Consider the following 27,986-nt stretch of genomic DNA (forward strand, 5'->3'; position numbering starts at 1 on the left):
AACACGCACGACCCGCTCGGTCCGCCTTCAAGTAGCCCTAGTCCTGCCTGCCTGCGCCGTCCGCCTCTTTCCTGTTGCGGGCGTTTGGTAACATAGAGTGCTCCCGCGCTGTCACCGCCCGGGAGGCGCTGTCGGGTCAGCGGAGTAGGCAGCCATGGGGAGCCTGCGCGGCCTGCGCCAGGCGGCGGGTGAGACGCGGGCCGGGTTCGGGGAGGTTGGGAAGCCAGCTTGGCTGCTGGAGATTGAGGAATCCTGCAGCTTCCCGAAATCTGGTAGTTGCTCGGTTTCATCGCGCACTCTTAAGTGGCTCGTAGTCCTACCCCGATAATGGGAAAGAGCAAAGGCTGAGCGAGCAACTGCTAAGCAGGTAGTGGGGGTTGGCCCAGAGTGACCATCGCGCCTGGCCCTCCATCCACCCAGCTCCCACCAACTTAACGAGCCCTTGCTCCCCGATCCTTATCAACCCACCCCCATCCCCAGTAGCCTCTGAACTCAGTTCTTAATGCACCTGCCATCCCTAGAACTTCCCCGTTGTCTGATTGATTCAGCTTTTCACCCTAACCTCTCCCGTCCGTAGCTCTCCTTGAGTCTTGAGTCTCCCCAGCCCCCCGCCATCTCAAGAGTTTATCCCGGCTCTCAGAGAAAACCTTTAGTCTAGGGTTTCCTACCCACTTAGTGTCTGATTAGGAAAGGGATTTAAGGGCTTACAGAATAATAGTAATTGTTTTCCTAAAATGGGGGATACATTTCTTTTAAGCAATTCTACGATTAAGTGCTTTGAATTTTTTGGAGGAAAGTGTTACGTAGAATCTGCAGTTTATATTTCTAGTAGACATTTGTGTAATGGGTATTTGGAGTCAAAACTTAATTTGTCTTCGTCTTCTTGGGGAACCAACAGAGCTTAGTAGGGGCTGAGAAATCAAAATGCCGCTTGGCTTTTTTTTAGGCACCAGGGCAAATCACTTTTGATCACCTTTATGAGCTTTGATAAGGTGTAATGACTGATCTTTTATTCCTTGGTAGCAAATTATTAAAGAGTTGTTTATTTCAAATTTTAAAGGAAGAATCGCCCCAAACTTGCCTGTTGAAATAATGTAAATGTGCATTGCAAATGTAAATGAAGTAATGTAAGAAAAAGTTATCTTTTATATTCTTATTTTGTGTTCCAATGGAGAATGGACTGGAAAACATGTCTCAAACAAAAGAATATTATATACTTCCTTTAAAATAAACATTCCCTCCACTAAAAAAGATTGATTTCATTGATTTGTTCAGCTTTGTTGGACTAATTTACCTAAAGTCTTTTGTGTACATCCTTTTGACCTGTTAGCTGTTACAAGGTAAGTGAAAGAATCATTGCTCTGGAAAAAGCTAAAATAGACTGACTGAAAGGGACTTTGACTACATAGGAACTAAGACCCTAGGGTTTTAAGTAGTTTATCTTCCTGTCTTGAAAACATATTTAGGCATTATAAAGATTCCAAAGCCTCTTTACAGACTTTTGATATTTAAGAACCTCACTATTGACCACTCAATCAAAACAAAATTCCTTGAGCATTTTAAGAACAATTTATTTTATTCCAGATAGATCCACTAAGAATGTTACATGACGAACTCTTTCCAAAGGACCTTCTTTGAATGTTTGATGTTTTGTGAGCAACTCTAAGCAATTTGCCCTTTCACCCACTTGTGTCTATTTTAAAGCTTAATACTTTGACATATGTTATTTTACTTGATTGATTTCTTATAGTACCCTTCCTAGGTAAGTCTTATCATCCATTCTCCAATGTACAAGTGAGTAAACATAGGTCAGATGGTTAAATGACTTGTTTAAGATTTAGCCATAAAATGTTAGAGCCAGGAAATGAGTGAGTGCCTTCTAGTTCAGGAACTTGTGCCCTTTGTTTCATTCAAGATGCTTATTCAGGATATGTGTGTACTGTGTTTGTCATGGTTAATTGAGTTTGATGTGAAATGGAAGAGTCATGAAATGCAGATATACTTGTGAAATGGAAGCACACATTTATGTGCAAATGGATTTTCAAGTAAGAAGACTGATTTATCAGGCAACCTTAACCAAAGGAATCGCAGATCAAATAGAAACCAGTCTAGGCATGCTTCATTTATCCAGAATATTATTTGGAATAGGATACTCTAGGTGAGTGAAATTTCAAATAGCCAAAGCTTAATCCTTTAAACGATGGACCTTTTTTGAATTATTTCTGTTGGAAATCTTTGCTGTACTTTCTTAGCAAACAGAATGTAGGTTTTTAAATTTATCATTTTGCAGATGTAGCTGGAGATATAGGTCAAAGTTGTTAACTTGTGGTTCTTGGACCCCTTCACAGATGAGTGGTCCTGTGAACCTCTGAAATTATATTCATATTTTTATGTTTTGGGAAGAGAGGATCTATAGCTTGCAACCATTCCTTAGAGCAATCTGTGCTCCTTAAGTTAAAAGGCACTGATAGAGTGATTTGGAACTAAATGGCTACTGACCCATACTCCTGTGAGTTCCATGAGGGTAAAGACTGAATTGTTTTTACTAAATCCTTAGCACTTATCAGTGTCCAGCTCACAGAGAGGCAGTAGATATTCTTTGGAATAATTATTATTTTTTTAAAGATTTTATTTATGGGGCACCTGGGTGGCTCAGTCAGTTGAGCGTCTGCCTTCAGCTCAGGTCATGATCCCAAGGTCCTGGGATGGAGCCCTGCATCGGGCTCCCTGCTCAGCGGAGAGCCTGCTTCTCCCTCTCCCTCTGCCTGCTGCTCTGCCTACTTGTGCTCTCTAACTCTCTGTCAAAAAAATAAAAACCTTAAAAAAGATTTTATTTATGAGAGAGAGAGAGTGAGCGAGCACGAGCAGGAACAGTTATTACTTTCTACAGAGTAATTAAGTCAAAAGAATAGAATGGCTTTACAGGAATGTTTCTTCACACCTTCAGAAAAATTTTGTTGTCCTAAACTTTGCTGACTTACCAACAGATTTTAAAATGATTTTATTATTATATTATACCAATACAGTGGACCATGGACAGCATCCTTGTCAGTTTAACTGACATTCCACAACATTAGAATCAAGAGATAAGGTAGAAGTCATGTAGTCTAGCCCCCTAATTTTATAGATGAGGAAACTTAAGGCCTCAGAGGGGAATTGACTTGACCTCAGAAGAGTCCTACGTACAAAGCTGGGACATAACCAATATCTCCTGGCTCCCATTCTGATTTTCTTTCCCCTACATTCTGCTCCTTCATTGTCATTTCTGTTTGTTTTTGCTAACCAACCCTAAATGAGTACATGCCCATTTTTCCTGCTCCTTGGCTTTGCTTATCACTCCCTCCAGGGCTTGTCAACAGGTCTTTATTGAGCACACACTGTGTGCCCTGTACAGGATGAAAGCTCTAAAGTGTGTGGACTCCCACTTTCCCTAGGGCTGGAGTTTGTTGCAGTGAACGAATATACCTATATAATACATCTGGAGAGCTTATGCAAGACAGTATATATTAAGTTCTGGATTGCAGAACAGATTTTAAGTGCTGCCGTGGTGCTATGGAGCCAGTTCCTATTGGCTTTGTGCACATCTTTTCCCAATTAGTCACGTTACATTGGTAGCTTAAAATCTGCCATGCTGAGGGTTATTGAAAAACACTACAAATCAGGGCTTTTCCTCACTGATCTCCTCCCAAGACCCAACATACCACTGGCTTTAACAAAGGAATCAAAGTGTAGGTTAAAATTACTGAAGGCTTCGTTGCAACAGAAGGTCTGGGAGAGAGGAGCAAAAGTAGGGGCAGTAATGGGTCTGGAGAGGATGTGAAAGGAGGAAGATTACCTTGGATTTCAGTCAGGAAGTAATAGATACGGTGTGGCCTTTTGAGGGTTTTGGACCACTTGAATTTGGGCAAAAAGGAAGCCTTCCAGCAGAAGTCATTAAAGAAGCATTTTTGGAAAATTAACATGGTTGCTACCTACAACACGAATAGCTACGACCCGTGAAGATATTACAGAAATCCATGTGTGAGGTGATGATGGCAATGCCAAAAAAAGAATATATCTAGGAAGTGTTTTTGAAGAAATCGGTGTGGCTCCGTGAGACCTAGGGTGATTAAAGGAAGACTGAAGTTTTTGAGGTGGAGGGCTGAAGGAGTGTTGCCCTGTTGTCTGAAATAAGAAAGGTAAGAAGGGATACTGCTGTGGCAGAGAGGGTCCACACATTATTGAGTGGTCAGTGGCATTGAGTTATAGGCGAATGTGGGACCTCTCAGTCAAAGACCAGGGGACAAAGGGGATTCCTCCCTGAGGCAGATGAATGTGGGATAGAGGCAAAGACTGAATCTTGCAGGCCTGACATAGTGTAAGTAATAGGAAGTGGCAAAGAGGACATTAAAGATGTAGATCATAGGGGTGCCTGGGTGGCTCAGTTGGTTAAGTGACTGCCTTCGGCTCAGGTCATGATCCTGGAGTCCCGGAATCAAGTCCCGCATCGGGCTCCCTGCTCAGCAGGGAGTCTGCTTCTCCCTCTCATGCTCTCTCTCTATCATTCTCTCTCTCTCTCAATAAATAAATAAAAATCTTTAAAAAAAAAAAAAGATGTAGATCATAGAGGTCAGACATGAAGGGAGAGAATGTGGCAGTGTAACGTTAGGAGAGACAGAGGCCTTGCCAGAGGCTGAGATGAGTAGAGTCAAATGGCTTCAAAGATGAGAAGAGTAGAATCAAATGAGCTAATGATGAGAGTTAAAAAACATAGTCATGGGACTAGAAAGAGATCACTAATGTTAGAGCAATTTTAGTAAAATGAGTGGGGGAAGAAACATTATAGTAAAATGTGTGGGAAGTGAGGCCAAGGTAGCAAGTTAAATACATGCCACTTATTCAGTCATTTGAACTACAAAAGGAAGGAGATTAGTATTTTATAGGAACTGTTGAGAACAAGTGATTGTTCTGTCAAAGATAGCGTACCCTCAGTGTCACTGTGGTATAATGAGACAAGAATTCTCATCATCTACAGGTAGAAGTATAAATCGGTTCTGCCTTTCTAGAAAACAATTGTTCTATTCTTAAAAAGGCTCATATTTTTTAACCCTGCACTACCAGGATTCTATATAAGAAAATAATCAGAGGGCGCCTGGGTGGCTCAGTTGGTTAAGCGACTGCCTTTGGCTCAGGTCATGATCCTGGAGTCCCTGGATCGAGTCCCGCATCGGGCTCCCTGCTCGGCAGGGGGTCTGCTTCTCCCTCTGACCCTCCCCCCTCTCATGTGCTCTCTCTCATTCTCTCTCTCTCAAATAAATAAATAAAGTCTTTAAAAAAAAAAAAAAAAAGAAAATAATCAGAAATGCCATCAAAGATTTATGTAGAAAACTGTTCATTTGTAATAGTGAAATTTGGAAACATCCAGTTAAGGGAATGATTGAATTCAGGTTATATCCATATGTTGGATGTTGTATAGCCATCAAAAGTATTTTCTAATTAATATCTTGGAAAAGTATTTGGACATAAGCAAGATGTAGTATTACTCGATTATGAAAAATGTGTATGTTATATATAAGCATAGGAAAAAGTCTGGGAAAGATACACCAAGTTGTTATCTATCCCTGGATGATGTGATTATAGGTGTTTTTATTTTTCTTCATACTTTTTTCTAAGCTTCTGAATTTTCTGTAATGAGCAAGTGTTACTTGTATAATTTAAAGTTTATTTAAGAGCAGGGAGACATTTGGCAGGAAAGGGGCTGAGGGAAGGATCTAGAGGTGGTGAGCTAAGTTTGGTACAACATCCCTCAGTAAGAGGGATCACGGAACAGTTCACTAGTTTAGAGTGCAGGAAGGCCTAGTGTTCTTACAAGGCTGCAGGGAAGGATGAGAAAACAGATGGAGAAGTAGGGAATCAGTTTCTGTCAAAAAGCAGATTTAGGTCAACAGCTAAGGCCAAGAGAGTTTCAAATAACCACTATTGGGAATGGGCTGGAGTGTTGATGGGAGGGGGAAAAAAAATCACCAAGAAATGGCCCATCTCACTGAAGTGTGGCCACCAGATACATAGAATTGCAAGACTTTTTCCAGAGTTTCCTCCCCACTTAAAAAACTGGCCAGGTACCAAAGGTCTATTTATAAATCTATTTTTTTGAACTCTAAAATTTTTTCCCATAGAAGCAATGTTACAAATGGTGATTAGGGTTCTAGCCAGCCCACAAAAGTTCATAATGTCAATCTTGCCATTTTTCTTCCCCCAGTATTTTTCACATCTGTTAGATCCTCTCCATTAGGACCTATAGCTGTCTTATTTCCTTTAAGGAACCCACTTGAACCACAGCGTTGTGACACCACCTAAAAGGAGGTTTCCATATTTATGTCTTGCAACTCCTGCTCCCTTTACCCCTACTCGTCCCTCGCCCTGGCCCATCCTGCATTCTGCACTCAGATTTACTTTATGAAATAACCCTTGTTATTGTTTTTTTCCTGCTTAAAACTGCTCTGCCTGTTTGCCAGATCCTTTTGGGAGTTTGGCAGACAAAAGGACTTTCACTGTGGGGGAAGCATGGATAGGCACAGTACCCAGAGCCAGAATGAGTTAGGCCAGTGTCTTAACTTATTCCAAGCCCTAGAACATCAGCATGGACCTCATTAAGAATGCAGTTAGGTTTCTGAGCCTTGGGAGCCTGGCAGGCAGATTTGGAAATCTCTGTTGCAAACAAGAGCTGGGCAAATCACAGTGTGAAGCCAAAATATTCCATCCTTTTCAGAATAATTGCAGATAGGAGAAATCAAGGCTGATCATTGGAAAAACTCAGAGTAAATTAATATCTCAGGTTCATTCGTTTGTTTTCTAGTGGCCGGCCTTTAGAGTAGCCCAGCTTTGTTTATAGTGTGGTTTCTCTAATTTAAATGAGTTCTGAGTAGGAATAAGATCTCTCACTTCTCTAAGCGAGATAATTACCCTAACTTAGTCATTCTTCCTTCTAGGTCTGCTGAGCAGCTACAAACATTTGACATACAATTTCATCATAATGATATAAAATATAGTATCGATTAAAGGGTGTATGTGTATGAGCTTTGCAGTTGTCAGGATAAGCATACATTTAGTTTTGTCCTCCTGAGACTTAAAATTGATTTGATTCTCAAAACAAACTTTGAATGTTCCTTCCTCAGACTTGCCCTTTCCTATCACAGCAAACCTTTTAGGACTAGCAATATCCTATTTAAATTCTAGGAGGATTAAATAGGCATGTGTGGGCTAACATGAGAACTGGCTAAGTATTGAGATTAAAAAATCTTTCCATAGGACATGGAAAGGGAACATTGTTCCCCAGAAACAAGCTGCTTCTCCCAGCCAGGGTCACGGTGGCGCCCAGCCTTCTTTAACAGTAGGAAAAGAGAAGGTGGTTGGGCAAACAGTCTTATAGCAGTGCAGTAGGATCAGCCTGGTGGGCTCTGGTCATTCATTGTGAGCTAATCAGACAGTGGTCTTTTAACCGTGAGGGTTAGTCAGCTGCTGTGGAGGATGGAGGAGGGATGTGAAATACAGCCTTTTCCAAAGGGGAAGAGGAGGTCAGGCAACTGTAGAACAATTCACAGTGCATGTCATTAAGTACTGAGTAGTGTATGGGTCTGCATACTCTCGTAAAATCTGAAAGTTGCGCATACAACTCTACAGAGATTCCAAACTTTCGATGTAATGAGTTATATGTTATTGATATGCAGAAGTTAGAAATAAAGCAGAGCTTCTTTTCAGTAAATTAGTTGTTGAAAAGAGGGATTTTGAACTCTGCCAGAGACCAGTATTAAGCTCTGGAGGTGCCCTGGTCATCCAGGTAACCTGTGCTCCAACAGGGACTCTAGCTGATCGTGTTGATTCTCAAACATGGCAGCACATTAGAATCACTTAGAGAATTTTAAAAAATATTTATGCCAGAGTCCTGCTCCCAGACACTGGGATTTAATTGGATGGCCTTGTGCATTTTTTAAAGCTACTTTGGTGATTCCTATATGCAAAATTTGAAATTCACTTTTCTAGAACACTCCTTCTTAAACTTTAGTACGCATAAGCATCACTTAGAGGGCTTATTAAAACATTTTTCTAGGCCACACTCCAGGTTTGGGGTGGGGTCGAGAATTTGTATTTCTATGAAGCTCCCAGCTGAGGCTGAGTAAATAGTACTGTTCTAGACTTCAGAATATGTGTTATTGGTTTCCATGTGTCTGGCGCATAATAAGTACTCATCAACTGTTGAATGAATGTGGGTATCTATTTGCTTCTCGAAATTTAATGTTCATATGAATCATTTGGATATCTTATTAAAGGGTGTATGAGCTTTGCAATTGTCAGGATAAATAATCAGATCAGCTCCTATGTACCTTTAGCTTTGTCGTCCTGAGATTTACAATTGATCTGATTCTCAAAACAAAAATAAAAATGCAGACTCAGATTCTGTAGGTCTGAGGTGGGAGCCAGGAATCTGCATTTCTAACATGCTCCCAGGCGATGTCAACCACATTTGAGAATAGCAAGGTGTGACAAGATACATACCAACATGTATAATTTTCTCATCTCATTTCCACCAATGTCCATTAGTCAGTTGACCTTCATTTTTGTCTACCCTGAATTGGGCACATTTCCTACTATACCCCATTCCTTTCTTTTTCTGTCTCGTTCCAAAAGCATATTGGAGTGCAAGTGAGAGAATGACATTTTTATAGAGATAACATCAAATTATTGCTAATTTTAAAAAGAATAAATGTCAAGTAATTATAAAATATTTATAAAACATGTATAAAGTAAAAGCAAGATATAATTAATATCCAAGTACTCATTTTAAAAAATATTTTTATTTTGGAATAATTTTAATTTACAGAAAAATTGCAAAGATAGTACAAGAGTTCTGTGTACCTCTCACCCGTTTGCCCCTAATGTTAACATCTTGTATAACTATAGTATATTTGTCAGAACTAAAAAATTAACATTGGTATATTACTGTCAGCTAAAGGACAGACTTTATTTGGGTCTCACCAGTTATTCTACTGATGTCCCATTTTCTGTTCCAGGATGCCACATCCCATTTAGTTGTCATGTCTCTTTAGCTCTTCTGATCTGTGACAGTTTCACATCCTTTGATTTTCAAAATCTTGATAGTTTTGAAGAATACGAGTCAGATATTTTGTAGAATGTCTCTCAGTTTGGGTTTGTTTGATGTTTTCTCATGATGAGACTAGAGTTATGAGTTTGAGGACAGAATAACTAGCACAGAGGTCAAGTGTCCTTCTTTCGGTACACGATATCCACATGATGTATGACTGGTGATTTTAACCTTGGTCAGTTTGTTTCTTCCTTGTAAAGTTACTGTTTTTCTCTTCCCATACTCTGTTCTTTGGAAACAAGTCGCTAAGTCCAACTCACACTTTCCCACAAGGGGAAAGGAATCCAGGAGGGAAGAGTATCTGCATGTATTTGGGATTTTTCCCAAACGGGGAGATTTGTCCCTTCTCCCTCATTTATATATTCAGTTATCATTTATATCAATATGGATTATAACCTTAAGTTATAATCTATTACTGTGTTATTTTGTTGCTCAAATTATTCCAGGTTAGGCCGTATCAGATCAGCTCCTATGTCCCTTTGCATGCCCCTATCTGAAAACATCCTTGTGTTTTTTGAATACTTCCTTTCTGGCCCTACAGGGTATTCTAGACTCATCTTGTATTCTCTCTGCTTCAGCCTAGAATCAGCCATTTTTCTCCAAGGAGCCCTAGTTCCTTTTATTAGATAATGGTATTTGGAAATCAAGATCTAGGCACTGAGTGTGCTTGTTCCTACTGAAGTGTCACTGATTCCAGGTCCTTCCGCTGGGTAGAGCTAGGAAATACATGTATGTATACTAACCCATGTGTACACACATACTTAGGATTATGTCTATATCTTATGTCTATCATCTCTCCATATACATACATACGTACAAATAACATATAACAAATAAATATGTTTATTTATATACATTAATAAACAGCTATGTAAAGCTAAAGGAGTTCATACTGAATTCTCTGACTGATCCAGCACCACGTTCATTCTAGCCTTCTATCCTTGCTTTTGGAACTTCTTTCTCTGGGCTCTCATTATCTATCACTTATTTACTTATTTGTTCAGTCCTAGCCTACTTGTAGTTTCAGGATTGTTAACCCATGCTTCTATAAGAAACAAATTTGCCAACTAGAGTACAGTGTTTATGTATAATTCTTTCTGTCTTTAGTCTTACAGTTTCCAGTCAAAATGATGTTTTCCAAAGTTACTTAGGTCAGCTTTTTCCCCACCTTGAAGGTTGTGAGGTTAGGTCATGTTATACATTTCTAATACAGTTTGATACATTTGTCACAGTCTGCATTCCATTCTGGATTCTCCCAACATCCCGCTTGATATTTTAAAATTTGCATATATTAAAGGTCTTTGTGATGGACAGTTTTATGGGTTTTGACAAATGCCATGATTTTATTTTTAAGCAAATCATTAGCGCCTTCATAGTTAGCAACATACTTAAAACACACTTGGCCACTGATCTTCACACAGGTTATAAAACACTAAATTAGTTCATCTAAAAACCTCTTTCTCTCTTGGGGCGCCTGGGTGGCTCAGTTGGTTAAGTGACTGCCTTCGGCTCAGGTCATGATCCTGGAGTCCCGGGATCGAGTCCCGCATCGGGCTCCCTGCTTGGCAGGGAGTCTGCTTCTCCCTCTGACCCTCCCCCCTCTCATGTTCTATCTCTCATTCTCTCTCTCTCTCAAATAAATAAATAAAATCTTTTAAAAAAAAATAAAAATAAAAACCTCTTTCTCCCACAGCATTCATTGAACCTTCATTTATCATGTCTCAGCTCACATCATTGATGATTCTCTCCAGGAGTGTCTTGAAAGATTCTGAGAAAAAAAGGCATCTCCACCTCTCTGCACTGTCCATCATGAGGTTGGAAAGGCTTTTTATGGAAAGGAAGGGACAACAAGGCAAAAGCCAGTACTTGAACCAGCCTCATCCCATCTGACCTACTACAGCCTCCAGCTTCTAGTAAAACCTCTAAGGTACTGGTTTTCAAATTGTGAGCCCCCAGAACAACAGTAACAGCATCACCTGGGAAATTGTTAGAAAGGAGAATTCTCAGGCTCCACCCATGCTCACTGAATCAAAAACTCTGGAACTGGGTTCCAGTAATCTATTAAAAAAAAAAAAAAGATAGTAGGAAGGGAAAAATGAAGGGGGGGAAATCGGAGGGGGAGACGAACCATGAGAGACTATGGACTCTGAGAAACAAACTGGGGGTTCTAGAGGGGTGGGGGGATGGGTTAACCTGGTGATGTAAGTATTAAAGAGGGCATGTATTGCATGGAGCACTGGGTGTCATATGCAAACAATGAATCATGGAACACTACATCAAAAACTAATGATATAATGATGTAATGAATGGTGATTAACATAACATCATAAAATAAAAAAAATTTATATTCAAAATGGTAAAAAAAAAAAAGTCCTCTGGGTGATTCTGATGCACACTAAAGTTTGAGAACCTCTGCTCTAGGTTAACCAGCCATTCATCAGTCCCATCTGTAGAGGCAGCAGTGAGGATTCATCTTGACTTCCTGCTAGGGCCGGGGGGATCCAGAACTGTCAGCCAGGGGCAAGCTGCAAGTGCAGCCAAAGGGTTAAAGGGCTGTTTTTCTTTTGGTTGGTTGGTTTGTTTTTAATTGTGATTCACCAGAGGGTGGAAAATTTCTGGCTTGGATGTCTGTAGGGCAATATATGTTATCTCTTTGAGACAGAAGAGGAAGTCTTAATGATACTAAAACTTTTATATGCTTTTTTTTTTGTAACTGCAAAATAACTGAAATCACAAGTATTTAACAATTTTCTTTAGTGATTTCAGTTTTTTAAAATTTTTTACATTTGTTATTTCTAATGTAATGTAAAACAATCTAATCTAATGTAAAAACAATATGATCATATTTGCATGTTTTAATTAACATTTATACTTTAGGGAGGTAAAAATGATTGGCATCCAGTATGAGGTTGTAGTAAGAAAAATGTTGGGAGATATTTTCTGATCTAGGTAAACCTCTCATGCCTTCAAGTCCCTAATTTCACCTCCACCCCAGACACTTCTCTGACTTCAGATCTTACTCCCCTTACTCTGTTCCAACCACACTGGCCTCCTCTTTGTGGTTCCTAGAACCACTGTAGGGCCTTTGCATGTAACAGTTGTTTCTGTTTAGAATATCCTGCCAACAGATATCTGCGTAGCTAGCTCCCTCACTTCCTTCGAAAGTGGCATTCTCAAAGAGAACTCACCCTACTAGTCTACCTAAAATCTCCTACACACACCCCATTCCTAGCACACAAACACTTCACTTCATGTCATGTTCCCAGTGTTCATTTTTTCTCTTTGTTTTCAGTGTTCATTTACTATCTGTGTGTGTGTGAGTGTGTGTGTGTGTGTGCGCATGCTCGCATATGTATATATACTTTGTTTCCAGTAGAATGTAAGTTTTACTAGCATAGATTTTTATGTTTTATATATTGTCTAGAACAATGCCTGACACACAGTAGGTACTCAGTTATTATTTGTTGAGTGAATATCTCCAAACATGTATTTATGTGACTGGTAATAATTAGGGGTACATGATAGCATTTTTGCCTTATCATTATTACCCAAACTGAGCTGAGAGGCACCCTGTTTTTTCTTCTCCTGAATTGCCTGTGTTCTAATTAAGAGGGATGGGGAAAGGCAATACCTAAGAAAATAATTACAGATTCTTTTTGCTTCCTGTGGACCTTGTAGCTCACTGCCAGTTAACCTTGCTCCTTTCTGTCTCAGTGCCTGCAAGAAGGGAATGGGGCAGGCTGGTGTGAGATGGGGCCTTGTAGGTCACAATAAATAAGGGGTTCCCTGGGGAAGATGAAAAAGTCCTAGAGATGGATGGTGGTGATGGTGATACAACAGTGTGTATATACTTAATGCCACAGAACTGTACACTTAAAAATGGCAAATTTTATGTTATGTATATTTTACCACGATTAAAAAAAAAACCCAAACACAGTGGTTCTGAAAGTGTAGTTTCAAATCATTAGTAGCAGCTTCACCTAGGAACTTGTTAGAAATGCAGATTCCCAGCCTCCACCCCAGCACTGTTGATTCTGAAAGTAGAGGTAGGAGTCCGCAGTGCTTTGTGTTAACAAGCCACTCAGGTGGTTCTGACACACACTGATGTTTGAGAATCACAGCATTACAGCATTTTGTTTTAATCCCTAGAGCTATGAAAAACTATTGTAAAGTTTTATAGAATATCTTCATGCCCTAGTAACTGCATAAAGTTGCCTTGGTGAGAAATTCTGACCACTTTAGGGGTAAAATTGAAAAGTGCTATGGAAATGTTTTGAAAATTACTAGTTTAAGTAGCGCTTCAAAAAACAAACTTAAGATTTAGAGGGCCTGCTGTGTTTCAAGCGTCTTACCAAATGCTCTCACATTTGTTTTTCCACTTAACCCTCAAATCAGTCCTGGTGCAGTAAATACTACATTATCCACATTTAAAATGAGAAAAGGAGCGGAGATGGATTACACGGTGATTGATCTACTTTCCTCCTGGTGCACACTTACTACCACTAGGTGGCAGTGGTGGGGTGGTTACCCAGACCTGGGCAAGGCCTTCTGGGATTACAGACAGAAAATGAAATAAATGTGGCCCCTTATGAAAGAAATCAGAGGGCAAATAACCATAATCTTTATATAAACAGGTTCCAATTTCTGGTATGTAAGAGGATCTCTGAAAATCCACTCCTGTATAAAAGCAATGAGGGGCACCTAGGTGGCCCAGTGGGTTAAGCATCCGACTCTTGATCTCAGCTCAGGTCATGATCTCAGGGTTGTGGGATGGAGCCCTGCATCGGCTCAGTGCCTAGTGCGGAGTCTGCTTCTCCCTCTCCCTCTGCTCCTCCCCTGCTCACACACACTCTCTCTCTCTCAAATAAGTAAAATCTTAAAAAAAATAAAAGCAATGAAAACACTGTGAAAAATTCTTAAAATCAATTTTTTCAGAACTAGTAAATAACCAGAGGCTTGTGACAATCTGAGTAGCATTTATCCAAGAAAAATGACTTAAACATGGTAAGAACAGCAAGCTTTATAATAGCTTTAACAGTTTTCTATCTCCTGTCAGCTTCACAGTAGCCTTGAAAATGAATAGCCTCTCAATGAAAACCTGCAGTTCTAGCAGGCACTGAAGAGAATGGATTTGGAGCTCCCTAAAATCCCCAGCCCCCAAGAATTGTTACAATTAGCTTGTCTGGCACTTCCCTGGAAACTCCCACTCACTGGGCTTGCCTGGTTTTCACCTGACTCAGCTAATTCATTGGGAACAGCTTCTCCCGACGCACCCCAGAGCACGCTGCAACAGGCACATGAAGCCCTTTGGCAAAGGCTGGCAAACTTGCTGGTGGAAAGCATCGAAGGACGTCCCTGTCCAATGGTTAGGTAACCACTAAGCTAATACAACATAGATAGAATACAAGGGACTATAGATTAATGGAATAGAATTGAGAGTCCAGAAATAAACCCTCACATTTATGGTCAATTGATTTTCTATATTGTGCCAAAACAATTCAACAGGGGGAAGAATTGTTTTTTCAACCAATGGTGCTAGGAAAACTGGATATCCACCTGCAGAAAAATGGAGGTGGATCCTTTCCACACATAATATACCAATATTAGCTCAAAATTGATCAGACCTAAATGTTAAAACTAAAACAATAACATTCTTAGAAGATAACATAGAAGCTTTTGTGACCTTGTATATGACACCAAAAGCTCAAGCAACAAAAGAAAAAAAAAATGGATAAGTTGGGCCTCATCAAAATTTGAAACATATTTCTGGGATGGTGAAAATCTTTTGGAATTAGATGGTAGTGGTCAGTACACAACTTTGTGAATAAGCTAAAAACCACTGAATTATACACTTTAAAAGGATGAATTTGGGGCACCTGGGTGGCTGAGTCGGTTAAGCATCCAACTCTTGTTTTTGGCTTGGGTCATGATCTTAGGGTCACGGGGAGTCCACTTTAGATTCTCTGCCTCTCCCTCTGTCCTTCCCCCCCAAAATAAATAAATCTTTTAAAAAAAAATAACTTTTATGATACAGAGTTATGTATGTGTCAGTAAGTGTTATTTTAAAAATCTTTACACAAATATAAACATATGCCCATATAAAGTCTATAGAAGGGGGTGCCTGGGTGGCTCAGTCGTTAAGCATCTGCCTTCAGCTCAGGTCATGATCCCAGGGTCCTGGGATCGAGCCCCGCATCGGGCTCCATGCTCAGCGGGGAGCCTGCTTCTCCCTCTCCCACTTCCCCCTGCTTGTGTTCCCTCTCTCGCGGTCTCTCTCTCTCTGTCAAATAAATAAAATCTTAAAAAAATAAAATAAAATATAAAGTCTATAGTAGTATCTTTTAAATTGTTACATTTAAATTTTTTTAACAGCAAGAGAAAAAAAGTGAAGAAATCATGTTTGTCACCAGCTTTGGGAAGTCCACCTCTAACCATATTTTACTCCTATTCCCTCTTTTGCCTCCCCTTATTGCTCCAACTCGGAAGCTACAAAGATATCCAAGTTGAAGTTTGGAACTGCAAAGGTACAGACTATTTGTCTACTAACAAATAGATTTTAAAAACTACTTGAACTTTCCTGTGAGCTTTTATCCACATAGCTGTGAGAGCACATTCTTCTTGCATTAAAGGCAAGTCTTGGGCATTCCTTTTTTGGTTACACAGAGCATTAGGCAGTGCCAGGACACTAATCAGATTTATCACTGGTGCCTTTCCAGCTTTCTTTTCTGTTCCATTGTACTTCATAGCGCTCCCCTTTTTCCATGTTCTAGGACTGTAGGGCGCTTCTGATTCTGAATCCTACACCAGCCTTGGTCTCTCTCTTGTACCATGACTCCCATACTCAGAATCACCCCCCCTTTCCTCTCACCCTCATCAAAACTATTTCTGGCTGTCTCTGCTTTGACTTCTGATTAATTATGACTGATTTAAAAATTTCATGCTAAGGCTGAAGGTAAAAGTGGCTAACTGAAACTAAGTTTTTTTTAAAACATTTATTTTTATTTTAGAGAGCATGAGCAGGAGGGGCAGAGAGAGAGGAAGAGAGAATCTCAAGCAGACTCCAAGCTGAGTGAAGAGCCCAATGCAAGCAGGGCTCAGTCTCACGACCCTGAGCCAAAACCAAGAGTTGGACGCTTAACCGACTGTGCCCCCCTAGGCGCCCCCTGAAACTAAGTTCTTAAGCATACATTTGTTTTAAGAATGAATGCATTTCCTAGTTTTGTTCACTGAGAAGGCATGGAAACAATGACAAACTCAGTAACAATGAGTCTTCCTAAGGCATCTCTAAAAATACTTCTTCTTTAAAGGAACCAGAGCATACTAAAGGAATGTCTGATTCCAAATCAGGGGCAGAAAGCATTCAAAATGAATCTGTAATATCATGTCAGAAAGTGAGGAGGCTATCAATGATCACTGAGCACATGTTGAAAGTACTCAGGAGCCAACATAGAAGGGTCCCTAATGACTAAAAATGAGACTGAGTATCAAAAAGAAAAATGACTGAAATGGGCTGGGGTACATGTGTTAAAATGCAAGAGTTCTTTATGTTATTTCTATTCATTTTTTAAAAAGATTTATCCACTTATCTGAGAGAAAGAGTGTGCATGTATAAGAGTGGGGAGGGGCAAAAGGAGAGAATCTTTAAGCAGACCTTCTGCTGAGCGTGGAGTTGGACATGGGGCTCAATCCCACAACTCATGAGATCATGACCTGAGCCATAACCAAGAGTTGGACCCTCAACCAACTGAGCCACCCAGGTGCCCCCGCCCCGTGTTATTTTTAAACAAAAGATCACCTGTGGAGGCTGCAAGGAAAGCAATCCATTAATTTGAAAACTGGCAAAGGGAAAGAACCAAGCATTTATTCCACATTTCTTGTGGACTTTTACCTTAGGATAATCAAATAGTTAATGTAGAATAAGACCATTTTACAACCCATATTGAAATAATAGATCTAGGTAACATCATCAATGTCTGCTAAAAACATTAAATGAAAGGTTGAGGGAGGTCTTTATAAGGTATGAGTCAGACTGATACAGTAGGATCAGTATAGTAGGATACAGTAGGAAGTACGCAGCACCACCTGTGCATGTGCTTGCTAAAAATTCTAACCTAAATCTGATGAAGCCTCAAAAATCTGTTTATAAGAAAAAGAACTTAGAAGAATATGTTAAACAACACCAAGGGGATACCATCCCCAAAATCCCAAATGAGGGAAATTCTGTAGAACTAATGACCTAGCTTCTTCAACAAATAACAAGAAAGGAAGGGGAGATCTCTACAGGACACATCAACCATATTCAGTGTGCCCCTATTTTGAATAAACCAACTATTAAAGAAATTATAAGCCCATTGGGGAAATTTATTTGATCATAATATGCTAATATCAAGGATATAATATTTTTTAATTAAGCTAATGGTATTCTGGATAATGATTTTGAGAAGTTGCTGTTTTGAGATGCATACTGAAGTATTTATAGATGAACTAAATAGGATGTTTGGGATTTGCTTTAAAATGATTCAGTAGGAGGTCACCTGGGTGGTTCAGTCAGTTGAGCATCCAGCTCTTGATTTTGGCTCAGGTCATGATCTCAGGGTTGTGAGATTGAGTCCTATGTTGGGCTGTGCGCTCAGCACAGAGTCTACTTGAAGATTCTCTCTTCCTCTCCCTCTGCCCCTTTCCCAACTCTCTCACTTTCTCTGTGTCTCTCAAAAATAAATAAATCTTTAAAAATAAAAAAATAATTCAGTAGGGAGTTGGGGGGGTGTTCAGATGAAACCATATTTATTGGCTTAGTTGTTGACACTGGGTGGTGAGTACAATGGAGATTTATAATACTGATCCCTATGTGTACTTAGAATTTAGATTTTTAAAATTATATATATAATACAGTTTTATACATTTTTAAATATATAATTTAAAAATTTTACACAATTCATGATTACATCTAAATTTGATTTCCAGTTGGAGAATTATGGCTTCAGTGGAAGAAGGCTTTCTTGAACCTCTTGCTGGCCATTGCAGCCTACCCAGAATTTACCAGAGTAGTATTGACAACTTGGCATCCTGGTTTATCACTTGTGGGAGGTTCTAATCTTTACCTAAACTGCCCAGTGCTATAGTATGTAATATTTCCACCAGAACCATTGTTATGACAAGATACATGTCAGAAGTACTTTTATAAAACTTACAGCTGATAAAATGTTTATAGTATAAATTTTTTTCTTTTTCTTTTTAATATTTTATTTATTTATTTGACGGAGAGAGAGAGAGAGAGACAGTGAGAGAGGGAACACAAGCAGGGGGAGTAGGAGAGGGAGAAACAGACTCTCCACCCAGCAGGGAGCCCAATGTGGGACCCGATCCCGGGACTCCAGGATCATGACCTGAGCCAAAGGCAGACGCTTAACGACTGAGCCACCCAGGCGCCCCTATAGTATAAATTTCTAACTTATAATATAAACATGTATATTTTAAAATAGGACCAAGTATCATATTTTAAATACGTGTGTCTTACATAGAGTAGTATATTCACTTTTTAAATGAGTTAATTTTTATAAATGAAATATATACTCTGTAGGCATTTTTTATTTTGAGACAACATTAGATTTTCTTTCTCTGAAACATTTTTCTGTTTTTTCTAGGAAGTTATTTTAGGTTATATGAAAGAGGTGCTTCCTCATCTCTAAGACTTAGCAGAAACTCCGACTTGAAGAGAATAAATGGATATTGTGCCAAACCACAAGAAAGTCCAAAAGCTCCACCCTGTAAGTTTTTATTCATTTTTCCAGTTATAGACTAAGCAGTTCCCAAAGAGTGAAACAACTTGGAATCAAAAGAACCTAAAAGACAGGTTGTCCCAGGGGTTCCTATGTTCTACCCTATCTTATAGTTCATGCCTCCCAAATTGTACTTATATTGGCTCATATGAAGCAATGCTTTCTTCATTTTCCTCATCTGTCATTTTTATCTCTTGTTTCCAGGATTAGATTGGAGCTTTTTGTTGGAGAATAGAGGCATCAAATGAAGTAGTGATCTAGAATTGGTCTTTTAAGGAACCCTAAAGATGAACCAAATTGGGAAATGATATTTTAGGTACAGTATAACTAGGGCTAGCCTCTGGCTTGGGCATTAATTTCAGCCATCGTTAGTCTTATTCTTAACTCAAACCCTTGTCACTGTCCACTGTGGAAACAAGGAGTATAATATATAAACTGTAGGGTCCCATGAGCTATTTGCTTCTTACTTCTTCATGGGAGTATACTAGGGTCAGGCAGGTCTTGGTAAATAGAAAAGAACTATCCTCAAAGAATATTTATCAAGAGCTTAAAAATGTTTATACCCTTCAACCTGGTATTTCATTTCTGGGGATCTAGCCTCAGGAATAATCCCTATATGTAGAAAAAAGCTCTGAGTGTAAAGATGTTCCCATATTTTATATGTAATAGGAAAATGAGAACTAATCTAAATGTCAGATAATCTGGGAATGATTAATCAGGTATGTTAGATCTACTTGATGGGATTGTGCAGCTGTTGGAAATGGTGCTTGTAAATACCATGTATTGGCATGGAAAATGTTTGTCATAATGTCAGTGAACAAAGCAGGATACAGAAGTTTATATCGTGTGTAAGCATAGCATGATACACATATAAATATATAAATTTATATAAATACACATATAAATCCCCATACTTACGGGGATAAGACTTAGGAAACACTACCAAAATAGAAATACAATGATTATGCTATGACAGGAGCATTAGGGATAGTTTTTATCTTCTTTTTTTACATCTATACTTTCCAAATTGTCTTTAATGTACTTAAAATGAAAACAACAAAAAAATAACAACTATAGAGCTATGCCAAGTGCTGGAAGGGTTAAAAGATAAAACTACAGCAATGCTATTTCTGTACTTCTAAACCTCTTTTCTCACCATCAGTTTTTTATGGATTTTTTTCCTAGTGACTTTCCAGTTCCTTTTGCTGTTGCATTCTGAATAAGTGAAAAGAACAGCACAAGCAAAGGTGTGGAGGTGGGAATGAGTATGTCGTGTAGGCAGCAGTGAAGGAGATGGTCTGTCTGCAAGAGATGTAGGCAGTACATGGAAGTTGGATGAGATTATCTCCAGGGTCCTTTCTAACCCTAACATTCTGTGATTCCCTAACTTTTTCTGCTCCTTTAGTGACTTCTCCTTTTTTTGAAAGACTTTCTCTTCCAGTCTGCTGTTGTGTGCCTTTCTTATTCGTCTGCCTCTTTGGCCACTCCATTTTCCTCTGCTGCGCCTTTCTCCTGTCTCCTCTCTTGGGTCTTTATCACCTTCACTGGCTCTCCCTTTGCACCAATGATTATCTCAACTTTGACTTCATTAATGAAACCTATTCAGATGGCATAAATTCAGACTCGATATTATATAAAATGCCATTCATGCCTTTTCTTTTCCTAACTGGTTCTTTTCACAGTCTCCTTATCTTGGTTAACAGTACTGCTGTTGTCTTACTCCTTCAAGTTTGAGGTTCTTCTTTGATTCCTTCCTTGTCTTAATTTAATCAGCCTCCAAATCCTTTCAGTCACCTTCAGATGGACTTTTTTGTCTCTGTTCTCACCGTTACAACTCCAGTTCAGACCATACCACCTTTCTTGCATTACAACCTCCCATTTGAACTTGTTGCCCACTCTGTCCTATCCTTCCTTTCTCTCTTCCATCTATTATGCAGATTAATCTTCTAAAACATTAACTTCTTCCTTTCTCTCTTCCATCTATTATGCAGATTAATCTTCTAAAACATTAACTTCTTCCTTGCTTCAAAGTGTACAGTGATTCCGAAATCAGGTTTAAAAAGCTTAGCCTGGCATTCAGGGTCTTTTGTAATCTTATTTTACCTTATAACCTTTTTCTTTTTCTACTGAAGTCAAATAAGCTTCTCATTGTTCCCTTCTTAGTTCTTCTTAACCTTTATATCTTTGTTTAACATGGTGTTCTTTCAACTTTCAATGGCTAGGAAATAATACTTTTATTTTACCTCAGTCTCTACAGAATTTTGGAACCTCGTTTGAGAAATGAGGCATCCTAAGAAATTCCATTCAAATAAAGCTCTAATTAGCTTGAGGTTTCTCAATGTTTCTGTTTCATGAATAGCTAAAGAGCATAAATAGCATGTTTTTAATTGCTAAATTTGAGAGTTATAAGCTCAAATAAGGAATCTTGTCTTGTTTTTCTCATAGACACTTACAGCCACAGAGTGCCATTACACAAACCTACACACTGGGAGAGGAAGATCCTGGTATGGTCAGGTCGCTTCAAAAAGGAAGATGAAATCCCAGAGACTGTCTCGTGAGTACTAAACATAGGGGTTATAAGCAGCTTTTTCTTTCTCACTGATTTCAAAGGCAAAACAGTTCCTCTGAGTCTGACTATTTAAAAACTTTCAACCAAATTTTAGAATAGTTTTCACTTCTCAAAATGTTTCCTCTTTGGCAAGTACTTGCAGTAAAAACAGTGCTGGAAAATCTTGTATCTTATCATTGATATGTTATGTTGTGCCTAGTGGAGACCTGTCAGGTACTCTGAAGTCAACTGATTGATTTCCTCTCCGAGCTACAGAAATGTGACTAAGCAGTGATATTCACTGTTCTTAGCTTATTTTTAATCTGGGTATATCAGTTAGGTACCATTGACAATAAATAATAGTTATATTCTACAAAACCCACTAAAGTATTCAACAATAGGCATAAAAGTATTTAAGAGCAACATATTCTCTTTCTGGGATCCCAAAAAGCATGCTGCCTGTCCCTGTCACCAACTTCCTTAAACCCAGCCCTAGCTCGGATCTTGGGACTTTTTCAGAGTCTGTGGATAAGTATGGATTCCTCTAACCCAGGGTTTCTCAACCCCAGTGCTATCAACATTTTGGGCCAGATAATTCTTTGTTGGTGGGAGCTGTTGTGTACATGGTAGGATGTTCAGCAGCACCCTTGCTTGGCCTTTTCATCCCCCAGATGCCAGTAACACTCAGTGTAATAGGTCTCCAGACATTGCCAAATGTCCCCAGGGGGGTCAAAAAACAAAAAACAAAAACAAAAAAAAACCCTGACTGAAGACCACTGCTCCAGCCTGATGTTAAAGACCCTGATTGATTTGCATCTTGGCCAAGAGAGATGCTGAGAAGCAGGTGCAATCTCCCCTGTGGGGCGTCATCCTTTTCAGAGACAGGGACTTGGGACAAAGCTCCTAGACATTCCCTTCTGGTGAGAAACTGTTCCTGGACCTTCTGGCTTCTGGTTTCAAGGCATGATTTTAAACGATCTGAGTTCATTCAGGGTATCTTTTCCCAGGAAGAGAAGTGTGATTTGCTTTTTTGTTTACAAGGGCTTTAACAGCCATTCTGCCTCTGCCTATCAAATTAAATAGCACATTATTTTCACTAAAATTATTTCAGCAGGAAAGCCCCGGTCCTTCTTAGCTAAAGTGACAGTGTACTCTCCTGGAAAACAAAAGCAAGCTGGAAATAACAATGATATTAAGTTCCTTTTTTTTTTTTTGAGATTTTATTTATTCATTTGAGACCGAGAGATAGGGAGCACGAGCACGGGAAGACGCAGAGCGAGAGGGAAAAGCAGACTTCCCGCTGAGCAGAGAGCATGACGTGGGGCTCGATCCCAGGACCCTGGGATCATGACCTGAGCCGAAGGCAGACGCTTAACCGCCTGAGCCACCCAGGCGCCCCTGATAATAAGTTCTTGCGTGTGTCTTAATTTCTTCCTGAATATTCCAGGAGAAAACAAGCTGCTGCATACCCATGGTCCTAATAGGTGCTATATAGATTTTACCATGGAACACCTTCCTCAGTCTGCCTTGGGGGGTGGTTCCAAGATCCCCCTCAAGCCCAAATTACTACCGAGTCACCCTAGAATGTTCTGCTCTGAGCCTGGACAAGTGTTCATCCATATGCTGGTAGTTCTGAACAGGCACTGCTTAACTTGTCCATTCTGATTGCTTCCTATAGCATGGAGGGCAACCTCATGACCTTATTTAAATGCATTTTACTTTTTTAATGTAAAATACTTTTAATGTATAATAATACATTATATGCATAATAATACATTATATATATATAATTTTTTTAAATTTTAATATATAAAAAAATTTTTTTTTAAGAGAGAGAGAGCACTGGCACAAGAGTGGGGTGGAGGAGGGGCAGAGGGAGAGAGAGAATCCCAAGCAGACTCCACGTTCAGTGAGGAGCCCGATGTGGGGCTCGATCCCACGACCCGGAGATCATGACCTGAGCCAAAATCAAGAGTTGGATGCTTAACTGAATGAGCCACTCAGGGGCCCCAAAATGTAGAATACTTCTAATGAAAAGTAAAATATATTACTTTTCAGGAGTATCACAGCACTTTAATTGGACATGCCAGTTCACATAAAATATTGTCAACATGGGTAGTTAGTTTATGGTTGGTGGGCTCTCAGATGCTCTTAATAGAGCAATTCACTGTTCTTAGCAATTGTCCCTGGTTCCTCTCACCACCCTGCAGGCCCAGCTTCAGTGCCTGGAGAACTCCGTTTACATTGCTGCCTCACTGGGTCCCAGCTCTTATATCACAATGTCTATGCTTTCAGGCTTCTCCTACCACCTGCAATGCCTGGACCCTGTGCCTCCTTCCAAGCATTTTTATTATTTATTTTTTTTTTTTAAAGATTTTATTTATTTATTTGACAGAGAGATAGAGAACACAAGTAGGCAGAGGGAGAGGGAGAAGCAGGCTCCCCGCAGAGCAGGGAGCCCGATGCGGGACTCGATCCCAGGACCCTGGGATCATGACCTGAGCGGAGGGCAGCCGCTTAACCGACTGAGCCACCCAGGTGCCCCCAAGCATTTTTAAAGTACTTTTTTCCTCCTGATTTCAAAAGTAATGTGTGTTAAAAATCTGGGGAAAAAAAGAAAGGAAACACGGTAGTTAGCACTTTCATCCCATCATCTAGAGATAATCACTTCCTATTTACACCCCTACTGACTAGGCCAGTGCTGCGTCAAGGGTCCACTTGGACTCTTCGTGCCTTGCCCTGAGGATGTACTAGACTCACGTAACAGAACCACAGCTCACTGCCTACATACAGAATCACAAAGGTGGAGTGGCCTTCTCTTTAGACTCTTCCTTGGTAGGCCTCTTAGCTTTCACACAGAATGATAATCCAGTCCTCAATTTTCTGTTAAGGCACCTGGGTCTGCATTCAGTGGACAGGTTCAAAGAAGTACTTGCCAAAGAGCACAGTCTCAAGTTCACTGTCATGCAGTTTCAGCAAAACATTAGTTAAAAGGTAAACATTAAGGGAGCATTGCTTAAAGGATCTTTCTGCTGTTTCAGATAGTCTCTGGAATCTATTCCTGGTTCTAAATCTAAGTATTAGATTTAGATTATTAAATCTATTCCTGGTTCAAGGCAGAGAGCAAAAACTTGGGTATAAAGAGCATATTGTTTAACTTTCTCCCACATTTGTTTTCTGAATTGTGATTTGTGTTGAAATACACGAAACTCATGAAGCTCATTGGAATATCTGTTGTCAGGATATTGTTAGACAATCACTGGATCATATAACATCTTCTTAAGAACCCCAGGAAGAAACAGCTCCTATTTTCACTTTTAGCATTGGCTACTGATGTGAAACTTGAAAGCCAAAATTGGGGACCACCATAGCAAGCATAGATTAATATGCTTTGCCTTTTTTCCCCCTTTGTTCCTGGATCCACTTTCTGTCTTCACGCTTTCTTCTCTTTTTCTTACTTTTAAGTTTGTGCTATCTTACTGGATGTTATTAGTAAGTTTAAAGTGAGTTGTAAAAATGCCTCATCTTCCCCAAAATCCTACAAGATTTCCAGGCCCCCATCTTTTTTTTTTTTTTTTCTATTTGTGGTACCACTCCACTTCTGATTTGTGGTACACAGAGTTTTATTTCCTACTGGCCACTTCAGAAAGAGAAAAGTTAACTTTCTCTCATAATCTCATTGTGTTACTAGGTTTGAGATGCTTGATGCTGCAAAGAACAAGATCCGGGTGAAGGTCAGCTATGCAATGATTGCCCTGACAGTGGCAGGATGCTTCTGGATGGTTATTGAGGGCAAGAAGGTGAGCATGGACTGCCTCTCTGTCTCTGTTTTCTACAAAGGATCTAAAGGAAATTAGGGGTTCACCCTCATATTTATTCTCTTGAGAAGAGGGGGCTACTTTCTACATGAGAAATGATAAGAAACAAAATGAGACACAGCAGGGACAAACCTGGGATGTCATGCCTGGGCATAAATAGCATATCCTAATTTTGGCAAGGTAAAGGACTAAATTAGTTTTGCATAAAGTAAAAAAAATCGTTTAGTTATCACAGATGTCATAAATAATGTGAAGCCAGAAAAATGTCCCTGGTGTATTTAATGACGACACCGGCATGTCTGTAAAGCACTTCCAGTACATGGGCATATTTATCCACGCTCCAGCTGCCTTAGCCCTGGTAAGCCTTCTAGTCACTGGATTTGAAGCTCAGCCACACTGGGCCATATGTGTAAGGACTAGCTCCTAAACAAGTACAGAGGCAGTTAAGGCAGAAATATTTGTTTTAACCTACATCATTATTAATAGCTATCATTAATTGAATACTCAGTGTCTTCTAGGCACTTGGCTTTTCTTTCATTTGAACCTCACAATAGCATGACAAAACAGGTACTATTATTAGGACCTCATTTATAGATGAGGAAACATGGCTTAGAAAGCTCTGCTACTTTGCCCAAGGTCACACATCTCCTAAATGGCAGAGCCAGAGTTTGAACCTAGACCTAATTGAGGTGATAGTGAAATTGCTCCCACTTACTAAGGGCCCATTATATAGCAGGCACTGTTAAACTCACCACAATACCCTGAGAACCTAAGCAGTAGGTTCTCTTATTACCCATACTTTATAAAAGAGGAACCTGAAGCTTAGAGATACTAAATCATTTTCCCAAAGTCACATACCTAGTAAGTGGCAGGATAAAAATTTAGAGCCAAGTTTGCAAGTTCCCAAACTCATATAATACTATCTTGTGATTAAAATATAGGGTTTTTTTAATATGCAGCAGCACCGGTCAAACACTTATTTTAATACCATGTCTAATTTTATATATCACAGCTTCCATGTACAAAGAGATGTCTTATATCTATTATCAGATATTAAAGAGGTTCTTCTACCAACTCAGCAGTAACTGACTTCCCTTATCCCCAGTGAGTGCAGAGTAAAAGGAAATGAACTTCTGGCTCTCTTCAGACTTCTGGAGTGGAAAATACTGACCATTTAGACTGACCTTATGGGAGCATGAAGGACAAGTGTGCAGGACTGAGTGAAGTTCTTTTGACATCTCTGTTCTACCCCACTTCAGATTTTCTTCTGGTTTCCTCTTTGACTTCTCATGCTTAGTTCTCAGATTGAAACCTACAGAAGCATGTGGACAGGACATAGGGGCTTCTAGAATTCCAAGAAGTCTGCATTGCTTTTGTATACTTGATTATACTAAGCTGAGTCTAAATACTCTAGAAACAAGTTACCCCTTGGGATTTCTTCTAGCCTCATCTAAGGGTATACACCATGTACTTCAAGAGAGTTTCTCTCCTTTATATGCCAGAAAACCATCTCATTTGTTTTACGTGGAACTATCGATTTCTTACAAGTTGGTAAATGTTACTAGAATGAAGAACTTTTAGACTTACTGCTATTTGGAAGAGAAAATTAGCCATCATATTTTGTCCTCACCATCAACTTACCATTCCCGTTCTCCTCTCCCTTCCCATACCTAATTCGTTACATGTGAAATTACACAGATATAAGAAAATCCCTCCTTATATATAGGGTGCTAGTTTATTTGGTATAGAACTTTTGAAACTGGTCTGCTTATATAAGCTTCACAGGCATGTAGCAGGTCACATGGAGGGAAACAAGGGAAGAGGGTGGTTGTCTCTCCCCCACTGCTGTTTGCTGTCAAAGGATGGAGCAGTGGGATAGATACTGCTGAGAGTCATCAATCACAGTATTTGGTAAAGTCTGGGATCCCCAAAGCTGAATATTTTTGGTAAAAGAGGAGTAAGGAGTTAGAAGGGTATGAAAGTATACAAATGAGTTGGGGAAGGAAAAATGGTAGCAACAAAGAAAAGGAAAAGGAAAAAAAGGATAGAAATGGAAACAAAAAGGTATTCAATACTAAAGAGAGGAAAAGGGAAAAGATAAGGGAAGAAGCTAGATTTAAAGAAACAGGCCAGAAAGAAAGAGAAGGTAGAGGGTGTGGCATTTCTCTTGTGCGTGACTGGATGGGCTACTGTAGGACTGTGCAGTTTTAGAGGAAGCAGAAGGCACACGGAGGGGGCTTCTGGGCTCAGTGTGCCCATGGCAGAGCACTCTGGGCCTGCGCTGCCCTAGTTAATCAGCTGACATCAGTGTAGGGTAATGACATTCTTCCCAAACCCACATAAATAATCACTTGTTCAAATTTGTTTCACTTTAGGCTGTCAAAAGAAACGAGTCTTTAACAAGGCTGAACTTAGAAAAAAAAGCTCGCCTGAGAGAAGAAGCAGCTCTGAAAGCCAAAACAGAGTAGCAGAGGTATCCGTGTTGGCTGGATTTTGAAATTGCAGGAATAATGTTGCAGCAATTAGCCTGTATTAAAAAGAATACAGTATGAGGATCCATTTCATGAAAGTGTGGTTTGCACAGACTTATAATTTCCCCCATTTCTGATATAGTGGGACAAATAAATTTCCTTAAATGGCTTGTCTATATTTTTGTGGCTTGGATCCAGGTTAAATGCAGCCTTTCAGCTTTTTGGAGAAAA

General features: G+C 39.6%; 1 protein-coding gene across 1 annotated transcript; it reads left to right on the plus strand.

Moving 5' to 3' along the window:
- Positions 1–27,931, plus strand: FAM162A (family with sequence similarity 162 member A). The gene is made up of 5 exons (XM_032406661.1): positions 1–188; positions 18,784–18,906; positions 21,364–21,472; positions 25,158–25,266; positions 27,660–27,931. The coding sequence occupies exons 1-5, from the start codon at positions 155–157 to the stop codon at positions 27,750–27,752; spliced, it is 468 nt and encodes a 155-aa protein (XP_032262552.1). The 5' UTR covers positions 1–154; the 3' UTR covers positions 27,753–27,931.
- Positions 27,932–27,986: the final 55 nt, after the last annotated feature.

Source organism: Phoca vitulina, unplaced genomic scaffold, assembly GCF_004348235.1.
Source record: "Phoca vitulina isolate PV1807 unplaced genomic scaffold, GSC_HSeal_1.0 scaffold8, whole genome shotgun sequence".
NCBI lineage: Eukaryota > Metazoa > Chordata > Mammalia > Carnivora > Phocidae > Phoca > Phoca vitulina.

Coding starts and splice junctions, on each gene's coding strand:
- FAM162A (XM_032406661.1), top strand. CDS start 155: ATGGGGAGCCTGCGCGGCCTGCGCCAGGCGGCGG. Junction 189..18,783: donor CGGCCTGCGCCAGGCGGCGG/GTGAGACGCGGG, acceptor TGTTTTTTCTAG/GAAGTTATTTTAGGTTATAT. Junction 21,473..25,157: donor GAAATCCCAGAGACTGTCTC/GTGAGTACTAAA, acceptor TTGTGTTACTAG/GTTTGAGATGCTTGATGCTG.